Source organism: Cydia pomonella, chromosome 4, assembly GCF_033807575.1.
Source record: "Cydia pomonella isolate Wapato2018A chromosome 4, ilCydPomo1, whole genome shotgun sequence".
Classification (NCBI taxonomy): domain Eukaryota; kingdom Metazoa; phylum Arthropoda; class Insecta; order Lepidoptera; family Tortricidae; genus Cydia; species Cydia pomonella.
In genome coordinates, this window is record NC_084706.1 from 23,735,772 (window position 1) to 23,757,034 (window position 21,263).

The 21,263-nt window shown below is 36.9% G+C and overlaps 1 protein-coding gene across 1 annotated transcript in view; it reads right to left on the minus strand.

Annotated features, from left to right (window-relative positions):
* Positions 1 to 12,059, minus strand: part of LOC133517300 (trimethyllysine dioxygenase, mitochondrial) — a 48,777-nt gene extending 36,718 nt beyond the window's left edge. The window contains exons 1-4 of the mRNA XM_061850548.1: positions 10,733 to 12,059; positions 9,734 to 9,842; positions 1,226 to 1,338; positions 148 to 368 (exon numbers count right to left, since the gene is read on the minus strand). Of these exons, the coding sequence (XP_061706532.1) occupies positions 148 to 368; positions 1,226 to 1,338; positions 9,734 to 9,842; positions 10,733 to 10,754 (465 nt within the window). The 5' untranslated portion in view covers positions 10,755 to 12,059. The remainder of the gene's footprint in view (positions 1 to 147; positions 369 to 1,225; positions 1,339 to 9,733; positions 9,843 to 10,732) is intronic.
* Between the last annotated feature and the right edge of the window lie 9,204 nt (positions 12,060 to 21,263).

Here is a 21,263-nt window from a genome sequence, read left to right on the forward strand (position 1 = left end):
GCGCCGCTGTTCGCTTGCTACTGAAGCCTTTTATGTACACTAACCTGAGACCCACGCTTGACGCTAGCGCTATAAATCTATGGCGTCCAGCAAGCGTGTACGCTCGTAACGTTTGGAGAGTGCGTTACATGACCCTAGACAACTTACCCCCTCTATCAACGCGACGCCATAATCAAGAAGAGACTGAAACACTTCCTCAGCAGCTTCCTTGGTTTCCAGAAACTTGTCGACATGGATCCTGGCTATTTTCTCAGCTACCGATCCTCCGTGCCAGAGAACAGGCTTCAGACTTTGCCCTTCTTTGTAGGTTTCATAGTTGAATTGTATTAAGAAGTCTGCTTCATAAGTGGATTTGTGGTTGTCGTCCCCTAAAATATACAAAATAGTTGAAAAAAACAATCCTTTAACTTAAATCTAAAACTTAATTCAAAACGCTTTATAAACTACATAAACTGCCTAAATTATTACTTCACTGCTAATAGGCCAATAAATAGGGTGTTTTCTTTCAAGTGTGATGTTTAGTCTCACGATGAAATCAGTCTTTCTAAGATGGCATAAAGTCCAGAAAGTTCTCGACAGGTTCCGTGGTTCAGGGCGTTTGCCGCGAAAGCTAAAGACGCTGGATCGAATCCTGCTTTCACCACTGCTGCACTGGAGAGCTTCGTCACTTTTTCATTAATATTAAAAAAATATACTTTTGTTTATACACTAATGAAAGTCACTGTACTCCCAAGTCACAACAAGCTGGGTCTCAGTGAAGGCAACATCGGCTATCTTCTGGCTCCTCTACACGATGGTCCATCATACTGGCCCACTAAGATGGGCCAGCGTGTAGAGAGAGAAGTAGTATCGGATGGCTTATGGCGCGGCGGGATTGCGATGGGATGGCCACGTTGTCGGTTATTCGTCTGCACATCAAAGGTAGTGGGCCAGCGATGGTGGGTACGCATCTACACGTGGCCCATTCCATAGTGCGTGCTCTCAACCATCTCTGGTCCAGCTCTGGGCCATGGTGTAGAGAAACCATCACCATCGCATGACCATTTTGCTGGTCCAGCGCTGGGCCATCGTGTTGAGGAGTCATTCACCTCGGGAATGGCCAATATGTTCTGAGAAGCCCTTTGTTATAAGTTTGTGTCATAACGTCCACTAAACGGTTGCTAGCCTGTTTTCGCTAATAACGAGCTTCAATACTTGGCAAGTTCATGAAAGTCAATGTACTCACAAGTCACAACAAGCTGGGTCTCGGTGAAGGCAACGTCAGCTATCTTCGCCTCGGGGATGTCCAATATGTGCTGAGCCCTTTGGTACGTGTCGGCGTGGTAGCACGAAACACATCTGGAATAGCGTGGTTAGTCTAATTAAATAATTAATTGGATAGAATATTGAGCAATAAAATCCATACTAATATTACTTATACCTACTCAATTAAGTCCTATCTTTGTTTGTAACATGTATTTTCCTTTGTAGTGCACAATAAAGTATTTTATTATGATTGTATCTTTACCCACTTAGAACAAAGGTGTTTCGGACCTTTGGGAGATGTGCGAGGAGCCGAAGCCAACACGCGGAGTCCCTTTGGACACTTTAATGACATGTAAGGGCTACACCGAGCGGATTCTACCCTTGCCCGTGTCATGGGACGCACGCAGTGGCAGCACCCGCCAGGGTGTAAAGACTATTGAAAGTTTATGAAACTAAAGTGAACTGGGCTGTTGGATGAAAAAGATGGACTATAAAACGTCCGCCTAATAGAACGGTATGCAATTTTATTTCCGGCGGACCGTGACTCGCCTCTACAAGATGAACTGCCACAAAAAGTGACATCTAGGATGGCTCAAGGACAACACCGGTGTAAGGTCTGAGGATAAAGAGGTGTCACTGGACTTTACACATACCTAATAGCCAACTCGCCACTTACGTTTCCACATCTACCCTCGAGACCGCGGGTCACTATCAAATTGACCTTATCGTTAAACGACCATTTCAGCTAGATGACATAAAATTTAAATACACAGTCAGCATATACAATTGTAGTCAATTCAGCTGCAACGACAAGAAAGTAGAATACTCAGTCAGCAAAAAGACAGTTTAGCTGGATGGCTAAGAATTAGAATGAATAAGTAGCCAAACGTTTGAAAATATAAATAGTCCATATGATTAGAATATCTAATGAGCCGAAAGTGATATTAGTTAATTGACATAAACACAGAACGAGTTAATAGCAAAACGTCATGAAGTGTAAATAGTATAATTAGAATTCCCAATTCGTCGAAAGTAAAATTATTTGATTGATATGAACACAGAACGAGTTAGTAGCAAAACGTCTGGAAATTTAATGTGTCATAATTTATAAATATGTAACAGTTAAAGCTAGACTTATAAGTTATAATATTAATATGGTTATTCTGACATTTTTATTTGTTAGTAACGCATACCCACTAAAAACATTGGTTTATCCCATCACACTTAAAAATAAAATTTGAAGTAATTCCTGTACTGCTAACTTGTGTTAACTTGTATTTAGATTTTTCCATACAAATTAAAATTTATTTAATAATCGGTTACATACTAATTATTCCAAGTTTTATAATATTGCAAAATACTCGAATATATTATAATACTTAACATTTGAAATCCAGACGTTTTGCTTCTTGGCTGTTTAGCGTTCATGTCTGTTTAGTAATTAAGACGTTCTAAGATACAAACGTGTTTCTACCGGACCATTTAGCATTTGTGTCTATTAAGAACTAAAGACATTCGAAGATAAAGATGTTTTGCCGCTAGATTATTTTAAATTGTAACGTTCTAAGATCCAGATGTTTTGCCAAAGAGGCATTTAGCATTTATGTCTATTAAGAAATAAAGACATTCGAAGATAAAGATGTTTTGCTGCTAGATCATTTTAAATTGTTATTGTTACAAAGACATAACACAATCCAGACATTTCAGTTATATTGTTCTTTAGCGATAAGGTGAATTTGATAGTGACCCGAGACCGCAACTTTCGCAAACCTACTTTAGGCGGCCAGCGAAAGCAAGCAAGAGGCCAAGAATCCTGTACCCTCCTTCAAGTGACACAACTCCCCGGGAGCACTCGGGTACGTGGGGTCGCTACTCCCCAAACAGCTCGCTACTATGATGACTACAGGTAAAACCACCAGCGGGTGATGAGGTCGTCACATTCCTACGCCCATCGTCTGTCTGTTACCTTTTAGTCTTTACTTTTGTCGAAAATCGGTACAGAGATAGTTTGCGTCCCGGGAGAGATATAAGTTAGTTAGGAAGTGAGATAATTGAGATAATAGCGATGCATCGCCTGATAAATGATGTAAGCATATACTCAACTTGATTGATTGCCATAATTTTTATCTAGGCGCTATAGTTATCTCTTAAATAAGGAAGTTTGTATGGAGAATCAATAAAACGCAGATGAAGTCGCAGGAAAAGCTAGTATTAATTTATCGCTAGTATTATTAATTTAACCGGTTATATTTCGTTCTAAATTTGGCATAACCGACATTTCAATAGAACAGTTCTTTAACCGGTAACCGCAAACGGAAACAGAATCCTTTACGTTCCCGGTTGAATGTACGAAACCGGTTTGAAAAAAACGGCTTCTGTACCCCTAGTGTAAATAAATTCGATTTTGAAACGTGACGTACGCGTTTGCGTTTAGTCTTATTTTGTATTGGATTTAGAAAGAGCGCGCCAAGCGGGACGTTTTGGAAACTCAAAATCCTATACAAAATGAGACTTAACGCAAACGCGTTCGTCACGTTATGATGTCGATCAAATTTACACTAGGGGTACTGAACCCTGCTGGCAATATCGTAAAATCGAAAATAGTTATCTGATAGCTCATGTATACTCAAGCGACAGGTAATGATTTTAGATTTTTCGGTAGGTCTATCTCACTAAAAAGATTCTAGAACCTCTTTTACCTAACACTGAACTGGCCACTTGACGTTGATAAATCAAATGACATGTTGATAATGACATTTGACTTTCAAGACGAACAATTGTTGACATGAGAGAAAGTGTGAAAAATCTTGTAAGTTATAAGCACATGATTATTTTTACGGTACAATTATAATTTATTTATTGTTCGGTAAAAAAAAGATGACAAATCAATGTTAAGTACCATTTCATAAAATATCGGTAACTAGTTTGTTAGCAACTTACATTTATATATGTACCAGAGTCGTTGACCCATATTGCCCACAGAAGTGACCTTTCCCTAAATTGTATTTGACCAAACAGTTTAACAAATAGCGGTCAAATGTATCATCTGCCACAATCTGGTTATATTTATTTTTGTAGTTTTTTTTTTGATAAAGCTATTGAAGGCATGTGCCTACCACTGTTGCGGAATATCCTACTAATATATTAATCTTCGCAAAAAAAGGAAAAAATGTTTATAAACCAATTAAACATTTATATCCGATAAAATACTTTCGAAATAACCTTCAACAAACTTCTCTCCAAAGGGCAAAGGTCGTCGCCCAAAGGGCAAAGGTCGTCACGAAAAGAACAAGAAATGAGGAAGTTTCATTGCAAACAAATTAGACTTTTTCGAATAATTACTTTCCAGCAAGCTGCAAATTGCTTTAATATCTTCATTTGAAGAACGAATGTTAAATTCTAAGAGAAATGAGCATCTAAAGCAGGGGTAACCATCACCAATTAGTTTCTCCAGGGGTCCAGTTCTTAAAATAACTTATCCAGTCACGGTCCGTTATTTGAATTTATTAAATACGGAAAACAATATATGTCCGCGATTTGATGACCCCTGATCTAAAGCTTCAAATTTGTTTTAGTGGTATAGCCGAAATTAAAAGTTGGAAACCGGGAAAACTTCTTGCAAACTTATATTTTATTTAAAAAAAAACGGTTTTCACCAGTATCTTCTATCCTTCTGCAAAAAGTATACTATACAATTATAGTATATTTTTTATAGACGTTATCGGTATTTAAAAAAATGTTGTGCCATATCCGCATTTTATCAGATAATTTACACTCTTTTAATAGAACATTACCAGAAAAATTGTGATATATTGAGTCAAAATTTTGTGTCATATCATACATTGTACGTTTAACATTTACTCATCAAAACCGAATAGGGCAGTAATATTTTAATTTTGAATTTTAATTTAATTTCGTTATATTATTGTGAATTTTAAGTTAGTTTATTTATAATATGTGAATTTCAATTTAATTAATTAATTTATTTTTAAATATTAACAATAGATTTTAACTTTTAAGTCACTATTAGGTACATAGTGGATCACACACTACACGTACACCCCAATGGATCCTAGTTATCTAAATAAAGAAATTTATTATTATTATTATTATAAATGATTTAGTTTCAAGATTACAACTATATTCCAAATATTTGTATAGTACTATATAGTATTTTATGCATCAGTTGTATAAGAAGGGTCAAAAAAGGCGAGTGGCGTGAGTTACAATGTGAGCCGGAGCCGAAGGCGTAGGCGAACATTGTAAAGGAATACGCCACGAGAATTTTTTGACCTACTTATACAACGTTGCATACAATATTTTTCCTACGAGTCAACAAAATAAATCTTAATTTAGGTAAACAAATTACAGCAAAAGTATATAGCCAAGACGCGCGAGCATACCTTGTTACGCGCCCGGCCCGCCCCGGGCCGCGGCCGGCCGGTCGGCGACACCTCCTCGTAACTCATGAGGCCCTGGTACTTGCTACTTGCTAAATTAATTTTTTGGACAGTTTTTTCTCAATTTTGGCCACCGTAGCCTACGGAGCGACGCTAAGCGGTCTTCGTAGTCTATGGGTGTTGCTATATTACGGGTGTCACATGCGTGTTTCTGACTTATGAAGTAATTATTTTTACTATGCAACCAAATGAATATTTTGTAAGTTGGCATCAATGCACTTAGTTTAAAACCGTATTCGTTTTGGTTTTGTTAGGTTGGTAGCCATTAATCGCAGTAACGTTATAGCGTATAAAAGCACAAGAGCTTTTATGAGGAATAGACAATATAGACTTTTCTTGAAATCTTTTATGTATGTTCTTATATTCGTGTTAATGAATGCATAAATGACAGATAATAGTAGAGGAGTAGGAAAAATAGTAAACATAATTATGTGCCTAAATGATAAATAATTCTTAAATATAAAACTTTTTGAAAAATACGGGGCTGCTTTTTAAACGACATTTCTACTTTGGCAAGTGCCTATCACGGTAGTTGATCGCTCGCATAAAAGAAACAATGACTTTTGTTAAACAGTACCCCTAGTGTAAATTTACTCGATAGCGAAACGTGAAGTACGCGTTTGCGTTAGGTCTCATTTTGTATGGGATTTTGAGTTTCCAAAACGTCCCGCTTGGCGCGCTGTTTCTAAATCCCATACTGAATGAGACTAAACGCAAACACGTACGTCACGTCACGCTATCGAATAAATTTACACTAGGGGTTCTGATTAGGGTTTTATAGATCATGTCATTCACAACGACGCATGCATTGAATCGTACTATCAGACTATCACGTTAATAAAGGTTGTATTTGACGCTGGTGATGAGCGCTGGTGGCCTAGCGGTAAGAGCGTGCGACTTGCAATCCGGAGGTCGCGGGTTCAAACCCCGGCTCGTACCAATGAGTTTTTCGGAACTTATGTACGAAATATCATTTGATATTTACCAGTCGCTTTTCGGTGAAGGAAAACATCGTGAGGAAACCGGACTAATCCCAACAAGGCCTAGTTTACCCTCTGGGTTGGAAGGTCAGATGGCAGTCGCTTTCGTAAAAACTAGTGCCTACGCCAAATCTTGGGATTAGTTGTCAAGCGGATCTCCGGTCCCATGAGCCGTGGCAAAATGCCGGGACAACGCGAGGAAAAAGGAAAGGTTGTATTTGACAAATCTGTACGTCATCGTGGATAAAACAAACTATAGAAGTAAAATCATTTCAGAAAACTTATACTATATCAGAATTATCAATCTCATCAAAGTTGTACTGGAGTATGAATCCTTAATTTGCAAGCGACGAAAATTGTACAGAATAGGGCGTGAACTCTTGAAATTGCCTATATGTGCCTAATGGGCTGAACTCGCCCAATTTACAAATGAATAATTCAACTCATGTTTCATTTGCATGAATGAGGCTTATAGGCTGATTGGGATAACAATTTAACTGTAAGTGTAATCAACTGGAGAATTCAGTGTAAAACGGTTAAAATATCAAAAATATCTATTAAACTACAACATTTATAGGTCAGGGCAAGATAAATAAAGTGAATAGAATATGCAAACAGTTTCATATACCTACGTAGAGAACGAATTGCGAAAATGAATGAATGTGTTTGAAGAAATAAATCTTTCAGTTGACTCTTTAACTTACTACTTAAGGTAGAAGTACTAGTGCTCGGCGCTGCACTAGTACTCGACATGGGCACTTTATGTCAAAGTGACAAGGATTAAGTTCGAATAGAGAAAAAAACTCCGTTGTTCAAATTTAACCTGTATTTCCATGAAATAAAGTGCCCATGTCGGTGACTAGTGCAACGTCGAGCACTAGTACTTCTACCTTACTATCGATATGAAAAAAGAACACTAATTTATAAGCCCACTGTCTTCACATGACAATCATATTGTTCTACTCGTATGCGTGACTTTAGTTGGGTGCCGATACATATCCCTTAAGGTGACGCATTGTTAAACGGCGCTTGCTTGGTCCCGAAGCCCGCGCTCATTCCGATACTTCACACGCAGTGAATAGAAATTGTGCATACAGCAACGGTGTAAGTCTAATAGGGACTGTATTACATTACACAAAATATATAATATATATTACATCGTGCATGGTTAGCACAGAACTGATTAATAAAAAAAAGGATGAATCTGACGTCGTAGTCGCGAATCGTTTTGACTGTTCTAAGAGAGAAAAAAAAACACTTGATTTGACTTAACAGTCAACCACCCTATAATTATTAATTACAGCGCGGTAGCAATAAGTATACAACTTTTAAGAACTATATACCAAGAACTATTGTTTACGCTAGCTTATCCAATATCCAATAAGATTGGACGCGGAAATACGTGTTTTACGGTTTAAAGGAAAGAAAACAAGAAATAATCGAATAATCACAACTACAGAATTAAAGTTTGTGTCTAGATTAATCTACATGGAAAATTTAGAGGCTTTAATCGGTCCCATTTGTCTCTATAATGAAAGTGTTTGTTCAAAAAGAGGCATCTTTGATACGATTTTCTCTGCAATAAAAGCTAACCAATCGTGTAAAGACAACCACAGAAATGAAGTCGGTGCCATGATTAACCAGTCCACCAAATAATACTTTCATGAGTCTTGTAAGTTCTAAGATACATCAAGATACATCTAGGGTACGACTCGCTCCAGTTACGTAGGTTGCTCTCTTTAGCAAAATTCTCAATCGGTGTTATTAGAAACACAATTATAGCGTAGCCCTTGTCGAGGCTTTCATGCGATTATTTGTTCCTAACCAGTACACTCGCGCGCGGCGTCATCGTCACCCGCTGTTAGCGGAACGCGGCGCGCGCACGCGGGCGCACGCACAGGCGCCGGTCGCGCGCGCGCACGCTCAACTCAACTCTGTGCTTGAGGCACACCCGGAGTGTGAGTGCAATCGGACGACTGATGACTGAGTGTAAGAGAGTGATAGAGCGAGAGATGCCTGTAAGTAAGTATTATATAATTTGATTATGTAGATACTTTTGTACTCAATGTATAAATATTACTGTCTCCCAATATGTGCCGCTGTGGCTTTAGCTGTTAAGGTACAATTGTAAACTGATTAAATAAATAAACAAATAAGATACCTGACTAAAATTTAAAATGCGTCGTTTTAACTCCGTCTTTCTGTCACCTCACGCTTAAACCGCTGAACTAACTTTGATGAAATTTGGGATATGGATAGTTTGAACCCTGGGGAAGGACAAAGGATAGTTGTTATAATTCCACGCGAACGAAGTAACGGTCATGAGCTAGGAGAAGATTTCATCAATGACAAACGCCATGAAAAACAATCACATGAAAACTAGACTATTTGCAACGGCAAAGTAAAAAAAAAAACTTAAAACGTGAAAGTTTACACTATAGAAAAAATCATGAAAACATGTCTAATTTTCATCAGGAAGTATGCAGATCCACTCGCAGCTTCGGTGTGTGCTATAGGTATGTATATACACTAAATACCAAATATGAAATAAAAATTTATAACTTCTAGAAGCATATGTTTAAGAAAGGTTAAGTACAGAAAGATAATAAATCAATAAAGGTAAATTAATATTCTCATTTCTCCACTACCTAAAGGTTGTCTGGGAGAGATCGCTCTTTAGCAATAAGACCGCCTGTTGTCACCTCTGTCTTCATATATATGTATGTCTCTCTCGGTCCGATTCGAAGAATGAGATACGATAACGATAAGTTCTCATTTAGATATCGTTTGTATGTCGTATAATAGACATAAGCAGCTCGATTCGGGCAACCAATGCCACTTTGACGTTAGAAATATCGTAGATAGATCTTATTGTTATCACAGCAGAATTGAAATAAACTTCAATTTTGACATGTTGTTTAGTTATCGATCTTTTAAAGATCTTTCTAAGATCTTAAACGTGTCTTGATCATTCATCGAATCGGGCTGTCTGTAAATGTTATTTTGAGGTTGGAAAATAAAGATAATTTGTATTGTATTGTATTGTACCTGCAGTGGTCTCGAAGCCAGCAATCTTCGAATTTTATAGTCATTCCATTGGCAAAGTTGACCTCTACAGCTCCTTTAGTCTCGGTCACGCTTTCTATCCTCATAAACTCTGAAAACATTCAAATATTCAGGGACCTTAAGAGGCTGTCAATACCTTAAGCGCGCACACTGTCTATTTGTATCGGAGTAAATGAGAAAGCACTGTCGCATGTTACTGGGCCTGGGCAAGGGAATAATAAGAAAATTATTTAAATAAAAAAAGTGGATTATTAGTGTAATATTTTACTCATTAGCGGTTTAGATATAAATGTTTTGAAATTGTGATTTTAATTGCAGACCCATAAGTCAAAACAATAAAGACAGAACCGTTTAATTGTGATTTTAAGACCAATCTTTGCAATTATTTTCTATCGAGCCGATTTCGTTCAATCATGTATCGAGTACAACCACGGTCTTTGAAATATAATTAATATGAATATATATTTTTCTTACTTGACTGAAACAAATAGTCTTTCTTAAAAAACTCTTTAAGTAACATCAATTTCAAGGACATTGGGTGTTGACAGCCTCTTAAGAGCTACTGATTTGACCCGTTTGTAATTAATGCAAATGAATGGTTTCGTGGGGGTCTCCCTTGCAATCCCTAATATCTTTATTCCTAAATCCTATCACTTGTCCTGATAGGTAATAGCCCTAATGCTCAGTAGTCATAACACTCATTTACCAGTTTTGCCAGTAATAAAGGTAAAATTCATTAGTACTAACAAAGATAATTTTAAATAGAGGTGGTTTGTCAAAAGCTACAAAGTTTTAGCCACAACGTTGTAAAATATTTAATCATGTATGTAACAAAATTAATACCAGACAGATATAATTATTATGTTACTTAAATATTCACATAAGTTATATGTCAGTTCAAGTTGTCGTTTTAAAATGAGAGCATAAATTCAATTGTATGGTAGCGTTTTTTGGCGAAGAACTCAAGTTTTTAAAACATACCGGCCATAGTATATAGGTACATAGATTGTAACACTTAGTTATAAAGAATTATTTAAAATTAAAAATGGATAGAGAAAATAAATAACACTTGGCACTACACTGCACTAGACGATACTAAAATCTTACTAAACACGTTTATCTTCGGAGGTCAAAGTTTGCCTTATCTTTGTTACGTATCACGGTTATTATAATTGTGTACGAGGTCATCATTTTGTATTATATCACCAACCGCCGCTGAGGGCCACTTGCACCCTCACACTAACCCAGGGTTAAACGAGGAGTTACCATGGTTACCAGTACAATTTTACACTTTATTTAATTTAATCGTATTGCATAAAAAATCATAATTAAATCAAAAATATATCAGGTATGCCACAAGTTTATATTCAAGGTTTTTAGCCATTGTGCCGTCAGGAGTAAGTGAGAACAGGTCATGGTGGTTTCCAGGATAGGCTCTGAGGAGGCACTCCTGTACCACGTGTTGGACAGTTTGAGATCAGCGCCGCAATCGCATCTGGGCGAGTCGATCCATCCACAAAGATGTTGAAAATGTGCGGTACGGCCGAACCCTGTCCGCAATCTGTTAAGCTTGCACCATTCATGTCGCGAGAGGCTGAACCCCTTCACTTTCACGCCGGGTGAGATAAGGCTACTAATAGATCGGTCTATCTTTGACTGTTAATCCGAAGTCCATTTTTCTTTAAGTTTGAGTCCGGGTTCTATTAGGGCCTTAGCCAGCTTACAAGGTGGGTGACGTGATTTGAGTCGATGATGATAACTGGGGTTAAGGAACTCTTGGCGCCCGGGGAGGTCCGTTCTATTTATAAGTTTCTGGGTTTCCCTTAAGAGGAATTCCTAGTTGCGATTATTCCATACAAACGCTCTCGACTGTTTCCTCCTTGGATTTTAACCTAGAGCAATGATTTTTTCAAATTAAATCAATATCATCAATATCTGTGCCACTATGTTTTGCTTTTTTGGATTATTTTATTTTGAAGAAACTTACAACGCCTCGAAAATCAAGAAATATCCAAAAAATTAAAACATAGCGGCGTAGCTTATTTCTTCCTTTTGCAGTTTCCAATATTTCATAATGATTGGTTGCGTTTTGGAGGAGGAAACAGTCGAGAGCGAAACCTCGATTTTTGAGTTTTGCGTGTGAATTTTTGTCTGAGCTGCAGTTGTCCTTATCGCACGCACGCACTCCCGCCCGCACAGCGCGACAAAAACAGCTTCAAAAATACGAGATTTGAAAAGTCGCTTGCTCTTTAAAGTGCCACTGAGTTAATGGGTTAGTGTGGTGGCGTGAGTGGCCCTAAGCGTACCGTAGCATATCTATGGATGGCTGGGGGCCTAGCCATGATAACCGCCAATTGAACCTTAAATAATATATACTAGTCACGTGACTTATCGTAGTTTCTGTCACCTCGATAGATTTTTCGTTTCGTTTGGCGTTTGTCGATAAAATTATCATTTTAGTTAGACGTAACTACAGAAAATTGGACTTGAGTGACATTAGCCTTTATGGCACTTAAGATCGTTATGAGCTTATGAGTACGCTGTGATAATGACACAACGAAGTATTTTTTGCTTCTACATTTTTTAAACTAACTTTCTAAACAAATCTACAGCTCACATAGCCACTCGTCTACGCTTACTTAACTAGTAGTTCGCCCCGAACGGAGAAGTTGAGAACTTGCGGTTCGCCAAAAAGATGATCTATCTTTTTGGCGAATGCACCTTACTTAGTCGGCAAAGGATCGAACACCGCGTGCGATTTATTGCAGGTTTACGGAGCCCTCAACTGATACATTTAAGTCATCATGGATATTAAAATAAACTGTATCTGTGGTAAGCCGTAATATCTTGTCAAATGTCAAATACCTATATTATGTTTATTTTGTTTTATCATGATAATTATTTTAAAATCGCAAATTCAAAAACAATAATATAAATGTGTAAACCGAGCACTTTCATTTGATACCAAACTCGACCATACTCTCTTGCAAATAAATGACCAGAATAGCAAGACCCGTCACAAATAGCTTTTTGGCCTTCTAGGCTCTTCTAGATCCATAACCCCTTGATCGAGCCTGCTCATAATTTAATGACTAAAATATAATGCCATCAACTACACGTATGCTCAATTTGATTTAAATTAGAACAAATTTACTTAAGTTATTGTCCATCAAACTATCCTCCGAAAGTTCAACTTAAAACATCAAAATGCCGGGACGTGCCCCTAGCCAGTCGTGTGTCCCAAGTTGAATGTAAGAACTTCGCTTAGCTTCGCTAGCTCGTTCGATAACTATGAGTAATTAGTATAGTTAATATACCTAATATTTATCTCACTAAGCCGCCGCCATCTGGCAGAAGACGTCACTAATTTAATAACCTGGATACAATTATAGAAAAGTGCATTAGGATTACCTCGTAATTGGGGTAAATAATTGTAAATGTATACTAAGTACTCCGTTCTGTCCGATCCGATATCGGATGTCGGATGATCCTTGGAGAAAAGCAGGTGCTTGAGAGTGACCAAGGTGCCATGGTGCCAAGTGTTTTTTCTTTGACTATCTTTTGAACATACATAGCGTATGAATATTTTTGATATCAGTATTTACATCACATTACTCTGTTTATATAAAACAAGCCGTTTTATTTTCGTAAAGCGTCGCGTTGGTCGAAACATCATTAAAAGGAGGGTCGAATTTTGTTACAATAAACAAATTTTGAACTATTTTTGGTGCAGGTACCTTACCAACTGAAATAACCCCAACGCACCAATAAAAGCGAAAACACCAAACACCGACTGTTTTCGTACGAACCGCGTTGCGCCCTTTAATCAAAGGCAAATACACACAATGAATATTTGCACAACCCTATTTGGATCTTACCTGCCTGTGCCTGTTTACTGGAGGTATGTTCAGAGGTTGATTTGTTATATCTAGTCATACACGAGAAGTGAATATGAAGGTCATGAGTTTTGATGAGTTTATTCCCACTCGTTACCATTGGTAACAATTCAGTTTTTTTTCTCATCTGTCCTGAATGGTAACAACTAAGATAAATAATTTTGTTTCACCACGCTCTGAAACTACGTGTTCATATCCATAGCTCGTTTTGTTGGTTTTCGCCACGTTTATTATTCCGTGTGGTAGCCCCTGCGCAAAGATTAAACAATACTATACTAGATATGCAACTCTTATAGATTTTTATTATATTTCAGGATAAGCATTAAGAGGGTAGTATACCACGTCCATACAAAAAGAGAAAACGTTTTTCCGTTTCTAAATATTATTATTATTTTATTAACACAATGACAAACTAGGTTTATAGGTTTTCTGTTTCTTTTCAAAATTAGTAAAACAAAACAAAAAACAAAGCATGGAAACCTATAAAATTAAAATCAAAGTGATATGATAGAGACAGTGATAAGATTTAGTTAGTGGAAAATGTTTTCTCTCGAAATGGAATTTCATAGAAAAAATACTGTTATTTCGTTACATTCGAAAAGCTATTCTTCCCTCTTAACGTATAATATTTACACTTTACATAAATGCAAGGCCAGAGTCTCTTCAAATTCGTTGGTAAGCTGACCGTTATTTTATTTTGTTGTCAAATATATTATTATTATTCTACCTGTACGAGTTTTTTCTTCAAGTAAGTGATTTCACTTAATATTGCCTCATAATGTTGTCTAAAATACCGTGCGTTAAAACAACAAGAGGATATAGTGTGGGTGTGTGTGTGATAGATTTTACATTAAGCGGGTGCCCCGTAGAAAAATAACTTCTATGAAATAAGGACCACCCTACTACGTATGGAGAAACAGTCGGTTCTCTTAAGGCTGCACCCGTCGCCAACGACCTCGCGCGTGTGGCCGGATCTGATAACCCTCACCGCACCACCCGCTGCAATAGATCCAGCGCGCAGAACAATGCGTTTGAAATAGAATTTCGCTTGCTCGCGCGCGCAACGCAGCACACTTCCGTCTAGCAACAAGACTTGCCCCGCACTGACTATACGGACGAGAGCGGGGTAATGGTAGGAACCTAGGCGGGATTTAAATTTATTTTTTTAGGTATTAAGGCATAGTTTTATGAATTTGCAAAAAGCAAGAAAACCAAATCGTGATTTCCTGATATAGTGTTTTGTGAGAAAGATTGTAAAGTTTCATACATTTTCGATAAAAGTTGCAGTAGTAATATGGATACAATTGAAAGAAATAGGGGTGACTTCAAGATTTTTTATCTTCACGTATTTAAATTAAAATAGATTTACAGAAAAAACACTTCATTTTTCATATCTTATAGGTTGTTATATATTTTTTTCTGCTCAAAAAGTGTCATATTTAATATAAAAAATGGTTCAGAGTAACTTAGTTTGCGGGAGAAGGTACCTTAATGTATAATGTGGGTAATCTGTGCCACAATCCACACACTATTTCATATTACAGTCACGCTCCTCTCGCCTCGCAGGAGTCAATTTAAACTTTCATTCACACAAAAATCAAGCATTTCCAGATTCCATGATGATATAGTTGGAGAAGCCATATTTTCAAATTGAATCTGGTTGTATTGGATAAAGTTGTGGCCCCACTTTGTAAATTGTGTGTTCGAGAATATTCGAATAAGATTGGAAGTTTTTGAACGCTACTGGCAAAGATGCCTTAGTTAGAGTGGGAGCTGGAATCAGTTTCGTCCGATTAAATAAAACAAATAAAACTTTATGAACTCGCACATTATAAAAAAGAAAACCTAAAAAAATATAGATTAAAGAAATTAGATCCGATTCCATTATATTTATTTCTGATTGAAAGTAACATGACATTTTAGAACTTAAAAATGAGGACGGATATTTATTCTTGAGACATGGGTGTATTCTATGTATGATATATGTCGTTGTCTGAATACCCACAACACAAACCTTGAGATATATTCGTTGTGATTGGTTACTGGTATTATTATTTTATTGTATAAAAAAATCCGAACGTGATTTGTTCCACTATAACTTTTCCTTTGTATGCGGATAATTTAATAGTCATAACAAATCGGAAAATCAGGAAAAAAATATTCGTATATTAGGAATTTCTTTTGCAAAAGTATTATATTCGGAAATAAATGATGAGGAAAGAAAACTAAAAACAAAGTTTTCTATTGCTAAATCTTACACCTATGAAATAAATTGAGTAGAAAAAAAGAATAATTATTGGAACAAATACCGTTGGGACATTTTTATGCAAGAAAATAAAAATACTGGAAATGACATCTAAAATCCTTCTTGAGGTTAGTTAAGTAGTCAATTCGTGAAAGAATTGTCCTATAATATTTATTTAAAGTAGCATTAATCCACAAGTAGCAAGAATGATTAGTTTATGATTTATTATTTACAAATCTCTACACGAGTGCCTCGGACTAACACCCGTTATTATTCGTACAGCCAGCTTCTCTCGCAGCATTACTGTTGGCGGAAATATCACTGATGTTGTTTCAAGGAATTTAGACATCTGCGGCAGCAAAACAGTTAGCAGCAATGTCGCACCGCAATACATCAGCAGTAATGCTAGTGTAGTCTAAATCTCAACAGTATCTTAACATTGATAGATCTTTTAAATTGACAGTGAATAGACTTAGGTAAGCATGCTCCATCCTAGTAGACTGCATCCGCAGTTACCATCATGGTACTTAGCCAATATGCCAATCGTTAACGCTCCGTAGCGTAATATAGTCATATCTCTCTATCACTTTTCCATATTAGTGTGACAGAGACATATGCGTTTCGTTCGCGACGGACCGTTAACGATTGGCACGTTGACTACGCACCCTGGTCAAATGCTTACCTTTTTCCAGTTAATAAAAATAAAATGTGACAATCCATATCAAAAAGGACCTTATGGCGGTCGACGCTTACGCTTGCGCCAATACTAGTGCGGTACTACACGACGTACACCCAAGGCAAAAAGTATGGAAACAAGCTTATATTTTAATAGAAAAGTGTGATTAAGCGATGTAATATATACTACTTAGAAACAAAATGGTAAATATAATAGTAGAACATTTTAAAAGTAAATTACTCAAGTTGTGGCTATAATATTTGCCAGTTCAACATTTTTCAAAACAATTAAAAGGGTATAATTATGTTTTTTTTTTGACAATATTTTAGGGTGTATGGTTGATATTTAGCGAGTATTTTTAACCTTTTGTGGTTGCTTAATGTACCTAAATTTTAGGTTACAATTATAAAACAAAAACAGAAACATGAGATATTTAAGAAAACAATTTTGTTTCCACTTTCCATACTTTTGGCCTTGGGTATAAGCGCCGACCGTAATAAGGTCCCTTTTGATATGGATTGTCACAAATGATGTGCTGTCGAAGTGGTCAGCTCCTAGTCTAGCCGTTAAACGTCGAGACTTCGCTAAACAAACTTCAATTCAATACGGCAGGTAAGTCTTAGAACTCGGTAAAATAACTTTGGCGTCTACCGGAATGCAGGCCTTGCAACTAAAACTTTCTTACTTGGCAGAATTTTTATTTGAATAAGTTAAAATCTCTCAGCTGTACCACAAAATAAAAAAATAAACAGAAGGTCCGTTCTCGCCGTTCTTGAAAATACATAATCTACATCTAAATGGTAACGAGATTATCGGTCGGACTGTTTTGACTTTTAGCCTAATTGATGTCAGTTCTGAACTTCTGAATACCATGCTTCTCTTTGCGACCTAGTAAATTAGATATTAATAATAATAATAATCTGTGCTGTAAGAATGATTGCTCTAGTTTCCACGGAGGAAACAGTCGAGTACGTCTGTATGGAGAAATGACCACTCCAGTTGCCTCTTAACAATCTACTATGTTTACATTCTTTGCAATTTCTATTGAACTTCACTTCACTAAAGATACGAGCTTTTTATAGTAACTGCCAACAAGCGTTAACAGTAGGTGACTTTAAAAAGTTCGTATCTCGTAAATTGTGTGTTGCTTTACATTGCGGGCCTAATTATTTTGTGTGGTTAATATTTAATTGTATTTCTAAGCAAAATGTATTTCAATATAAGTACTTCTTAGGTCCTATGCTTACCGATTGAATATTCTCCCGTATTGAATTTAGACACCGTATAATTTATATATTCAGCATTTTAATCCAATGAATTTAAACTGAATAAATGTTGTTATAACGCCTGTAAAATGGTGATAAATTGAAACAAATATTTGTCCAGGCACTTAAGGGATTAAGGTACCCATTTAGCCTGGGTAAAATGAAAAGTGCTTAGGTTTGAATTGCTGGAGCAGCCAGCAAAATGATTAGGTAGCTAAATAAGTTTATTTGTTGGATATAAAGTTTAAGTGGTGTTGGAAATTTAAATAAAATAAATTATTTTGTTATTATGTAAGGGTAAGAGAGGTGTGAAATTTAAAATCAAAACAAAGTAAATATTTTTTTCAATTTACAATAAATTTCAAAGGGCATGTAAGGGCAAAGTCGAACCATAGTAGTCTTATTCGATATGTAATAACACAACTAGAGTAATAAGGATAGACATATGTAAAAACTGTAAGATAAGAGTGAGATAGCGCTATACGAATAAAGACACTTCCATTATGTCGTAAAACAATAAGCAAGTCCTTACAATTACATATTTAGGACATTTCTACACAAATTTACTAAGCCCGACGGTCAGTGTTGGCCGGACGTTAATTAGAACTGACCAGTAACCATTACAAATTGAACAAACAGTAACGGACGGTTACTGTTTACGGTTCAATTTGTAATGGTTAATGGTCAGTTCTGATTCTAAGTAAGCTCAATAAGGCTTGCGTTGTTACTTTTTTTTATTTTTATTTTATTGGTATTCAGGACAACAACTGCCGTAGATATACAATTTACATAGGTATTTTTACATAGTATTAGGCCAATAACAGTTATCCGTTGGGTGCAAAATAATATACAAATATAATTAGTTAAACAAAGTAATAATCAAAGTGAAACTGTGCAAGCCCACAACGATATGTTTAATATATACATATTTATATCACAAAATAAAAAATAAACAGATGGTCCGTTCTCGCCGTTCTTGAAAATACATACCTAAACTTGCCCGACTCACTAGGGTTGCTTCTGTATTAATTTCGAATTTTAAAAAGAAGTAGGTAATATAAGTTTACAGGCATACATACATATTCTCATGTTTACATTCCTTAGAGACTGCATTTTGACGTACATGACAGTAGGTACCTACGTAGCGGCGGGGACGTCAAGTGAGCAACGCGCGCACAGCCCGACTAAGCTCTGCCCGAGAGTGCCCGAGAACGCCTACCTGTAAATGTAACGTCTGTGTGCGTAAATGTCACGTCTGTGTGAGTGCGGCGAAAATGGCACTTTGTACTGAGCGGACTCTCAGCTCCGGCGCGCGCCGCCGCTATTTACTTTGTGTTTATATATACATAAATACGCTCATTAAACAAATAAATGCTCTTACCGGGATGCGAACTCAGGCCCATCATTGGCTTCGTACCAACAACAATGCCAGACATTGCCTATTTGTTACATAAATAGAAGGCTCTTAAAACATTACATATGTGTTAAATAAAAATTTGAGTATATTTCAACTATTTCTCTATGAGAAAAGAATGAGTAACGCAAATGTCACGACGTAAACGAAGTCAAACATTTGCACTGCTAATGCCTTTGAGTTTCAAAGCGTAAAAAAAAACTAAGTAACGTATGAAGTGGGTAACGAACCGAGAGCTTTAGTTACACAGACGCGGGAAAACGAGATCTCGGGAGACCAGAATATCTAGACATCAAGTTTTTTTTAAGGGAAACTTCTTTAGCGGCGCTGTGCACTTTTTGGGGTGGGGAAAAATGTTAAACTCGCGACAGATCACGTGACCGACGGATTCGACAGATTGAAAATTCGTAAGACGGACACGTGACGTATTTTTTACACCTGTGTACCTGGTGCAACCTGGCCTCGGCACTACTACTTCGTTCGCATATAAAGTACGCAAAACGCTTCACTGAGTTGAAAAGATTGATTCATATCTGTCGTTCGCTGAGTGATATATCACTAATTAAACTAATTTTACGCTTTACACTCACCTGTTTTTAGTCACTCGCAGCCTGCACCATGCCCGCTTACCGCGACAGAGTGAAAGACCTCTAACCGGTCCTCTCAGCGCGCGCGCAGCGAGCGACGCGGCGCGGAGCAGTACGCGAAGCACGGCCGTCGTGAACGCTGCTAGCACTATCAGTGCTTGAGAAAGGAGACCTAGGCTCTCCGAAGTCTGTCGCGCGAGTGACTAAAAACACGTCAGGTGTAAACCGTAAAATTAGTTTTATGTTAGTATGTCTCACGACAGTTTAAATTTGATTATATATCACTCATTTCGCTCATACGAAATAAGACTATGTAAACGGATCATATCGCAAATAATGAGTTTACAATACGTCGCGGCGTTTTGAACTTCAAGCTTTCATGGTCAACTGAAGACTATGGAAAAAAGTTTTTTTTGTGATACGAAAATGAAGTATACTGCTTTTTTCGGTTTGTAATATCACATATATATTACTCGTCGAATGGGGTTGACAGCCCAAAGTATTTTAAACATGGCGCCACCGGTTTTACTTGTCATTCCTGCATATAGTGTCAAACACTTGCCTTATTCCCTTATAATCTGGAAGCTTTAAGCCAAATCTCATATAACAACAATTAGAAACAGGAGAAATCAATGTTTGTGTAATTAAAAAAAAAAAACTGTTGACAGTTGCCAATCCCATTCCAAAAAAAGATTGGTTCTTTGTAGCAATTGTAGCTCGCTAAGCAAGATGGAATAGTACAGGCTGTCTGTGCTCTAGACTGATTACTCAAACGAGTCTTCTTTTGCTCTCAAGACGCATTAGCCTGCGCTGTCTGAGTAAAACTCTTTCATATACACTATGCAGTCAATAACAAAACGTACCTGCTCTGTTCTAAAAATATTCGAAAGCTATATATTATTTTTTCTATTCGTCGATTGTAATAGTTGAATTAAGATTTCGTATACCAAACTATAATAGCGTACATTTCATGTATGGGCTCCCAACTCAACTATAAAATTTCTTTCGATACGCTGTACTGTAGTCAACTATATAAAAAAAAAAATTACCAATCACGAGCCGGCGGGCGGGGGCTCGCGCGCTTATATCTTTTGTACTACATTGTTGTCTAATTAGATACTTACTAATTTTCATTACTTATTTAGGTTTTATAGTAAAAAATATATTATTTTTGATGACTCGTAGAAAAAGTTGTATACAATAGTGATATAATCGTATATCATAGGGCTTTAAATGCCGGGCTCGATTCAAGTCGTTACAATGAGCTACTTTTTTATGGGACCAACTTCGAAATCGCGAAAATATATCAAACTATAATATATGAAAGGCATCCTTTATATTGGCCTAAATATTTAGCTCTGGACATACATATTTAAATGGGTAATATTCGCCAAACAGCGCAAAGTTGCAAGTTGAGGAAGCAGCTGTT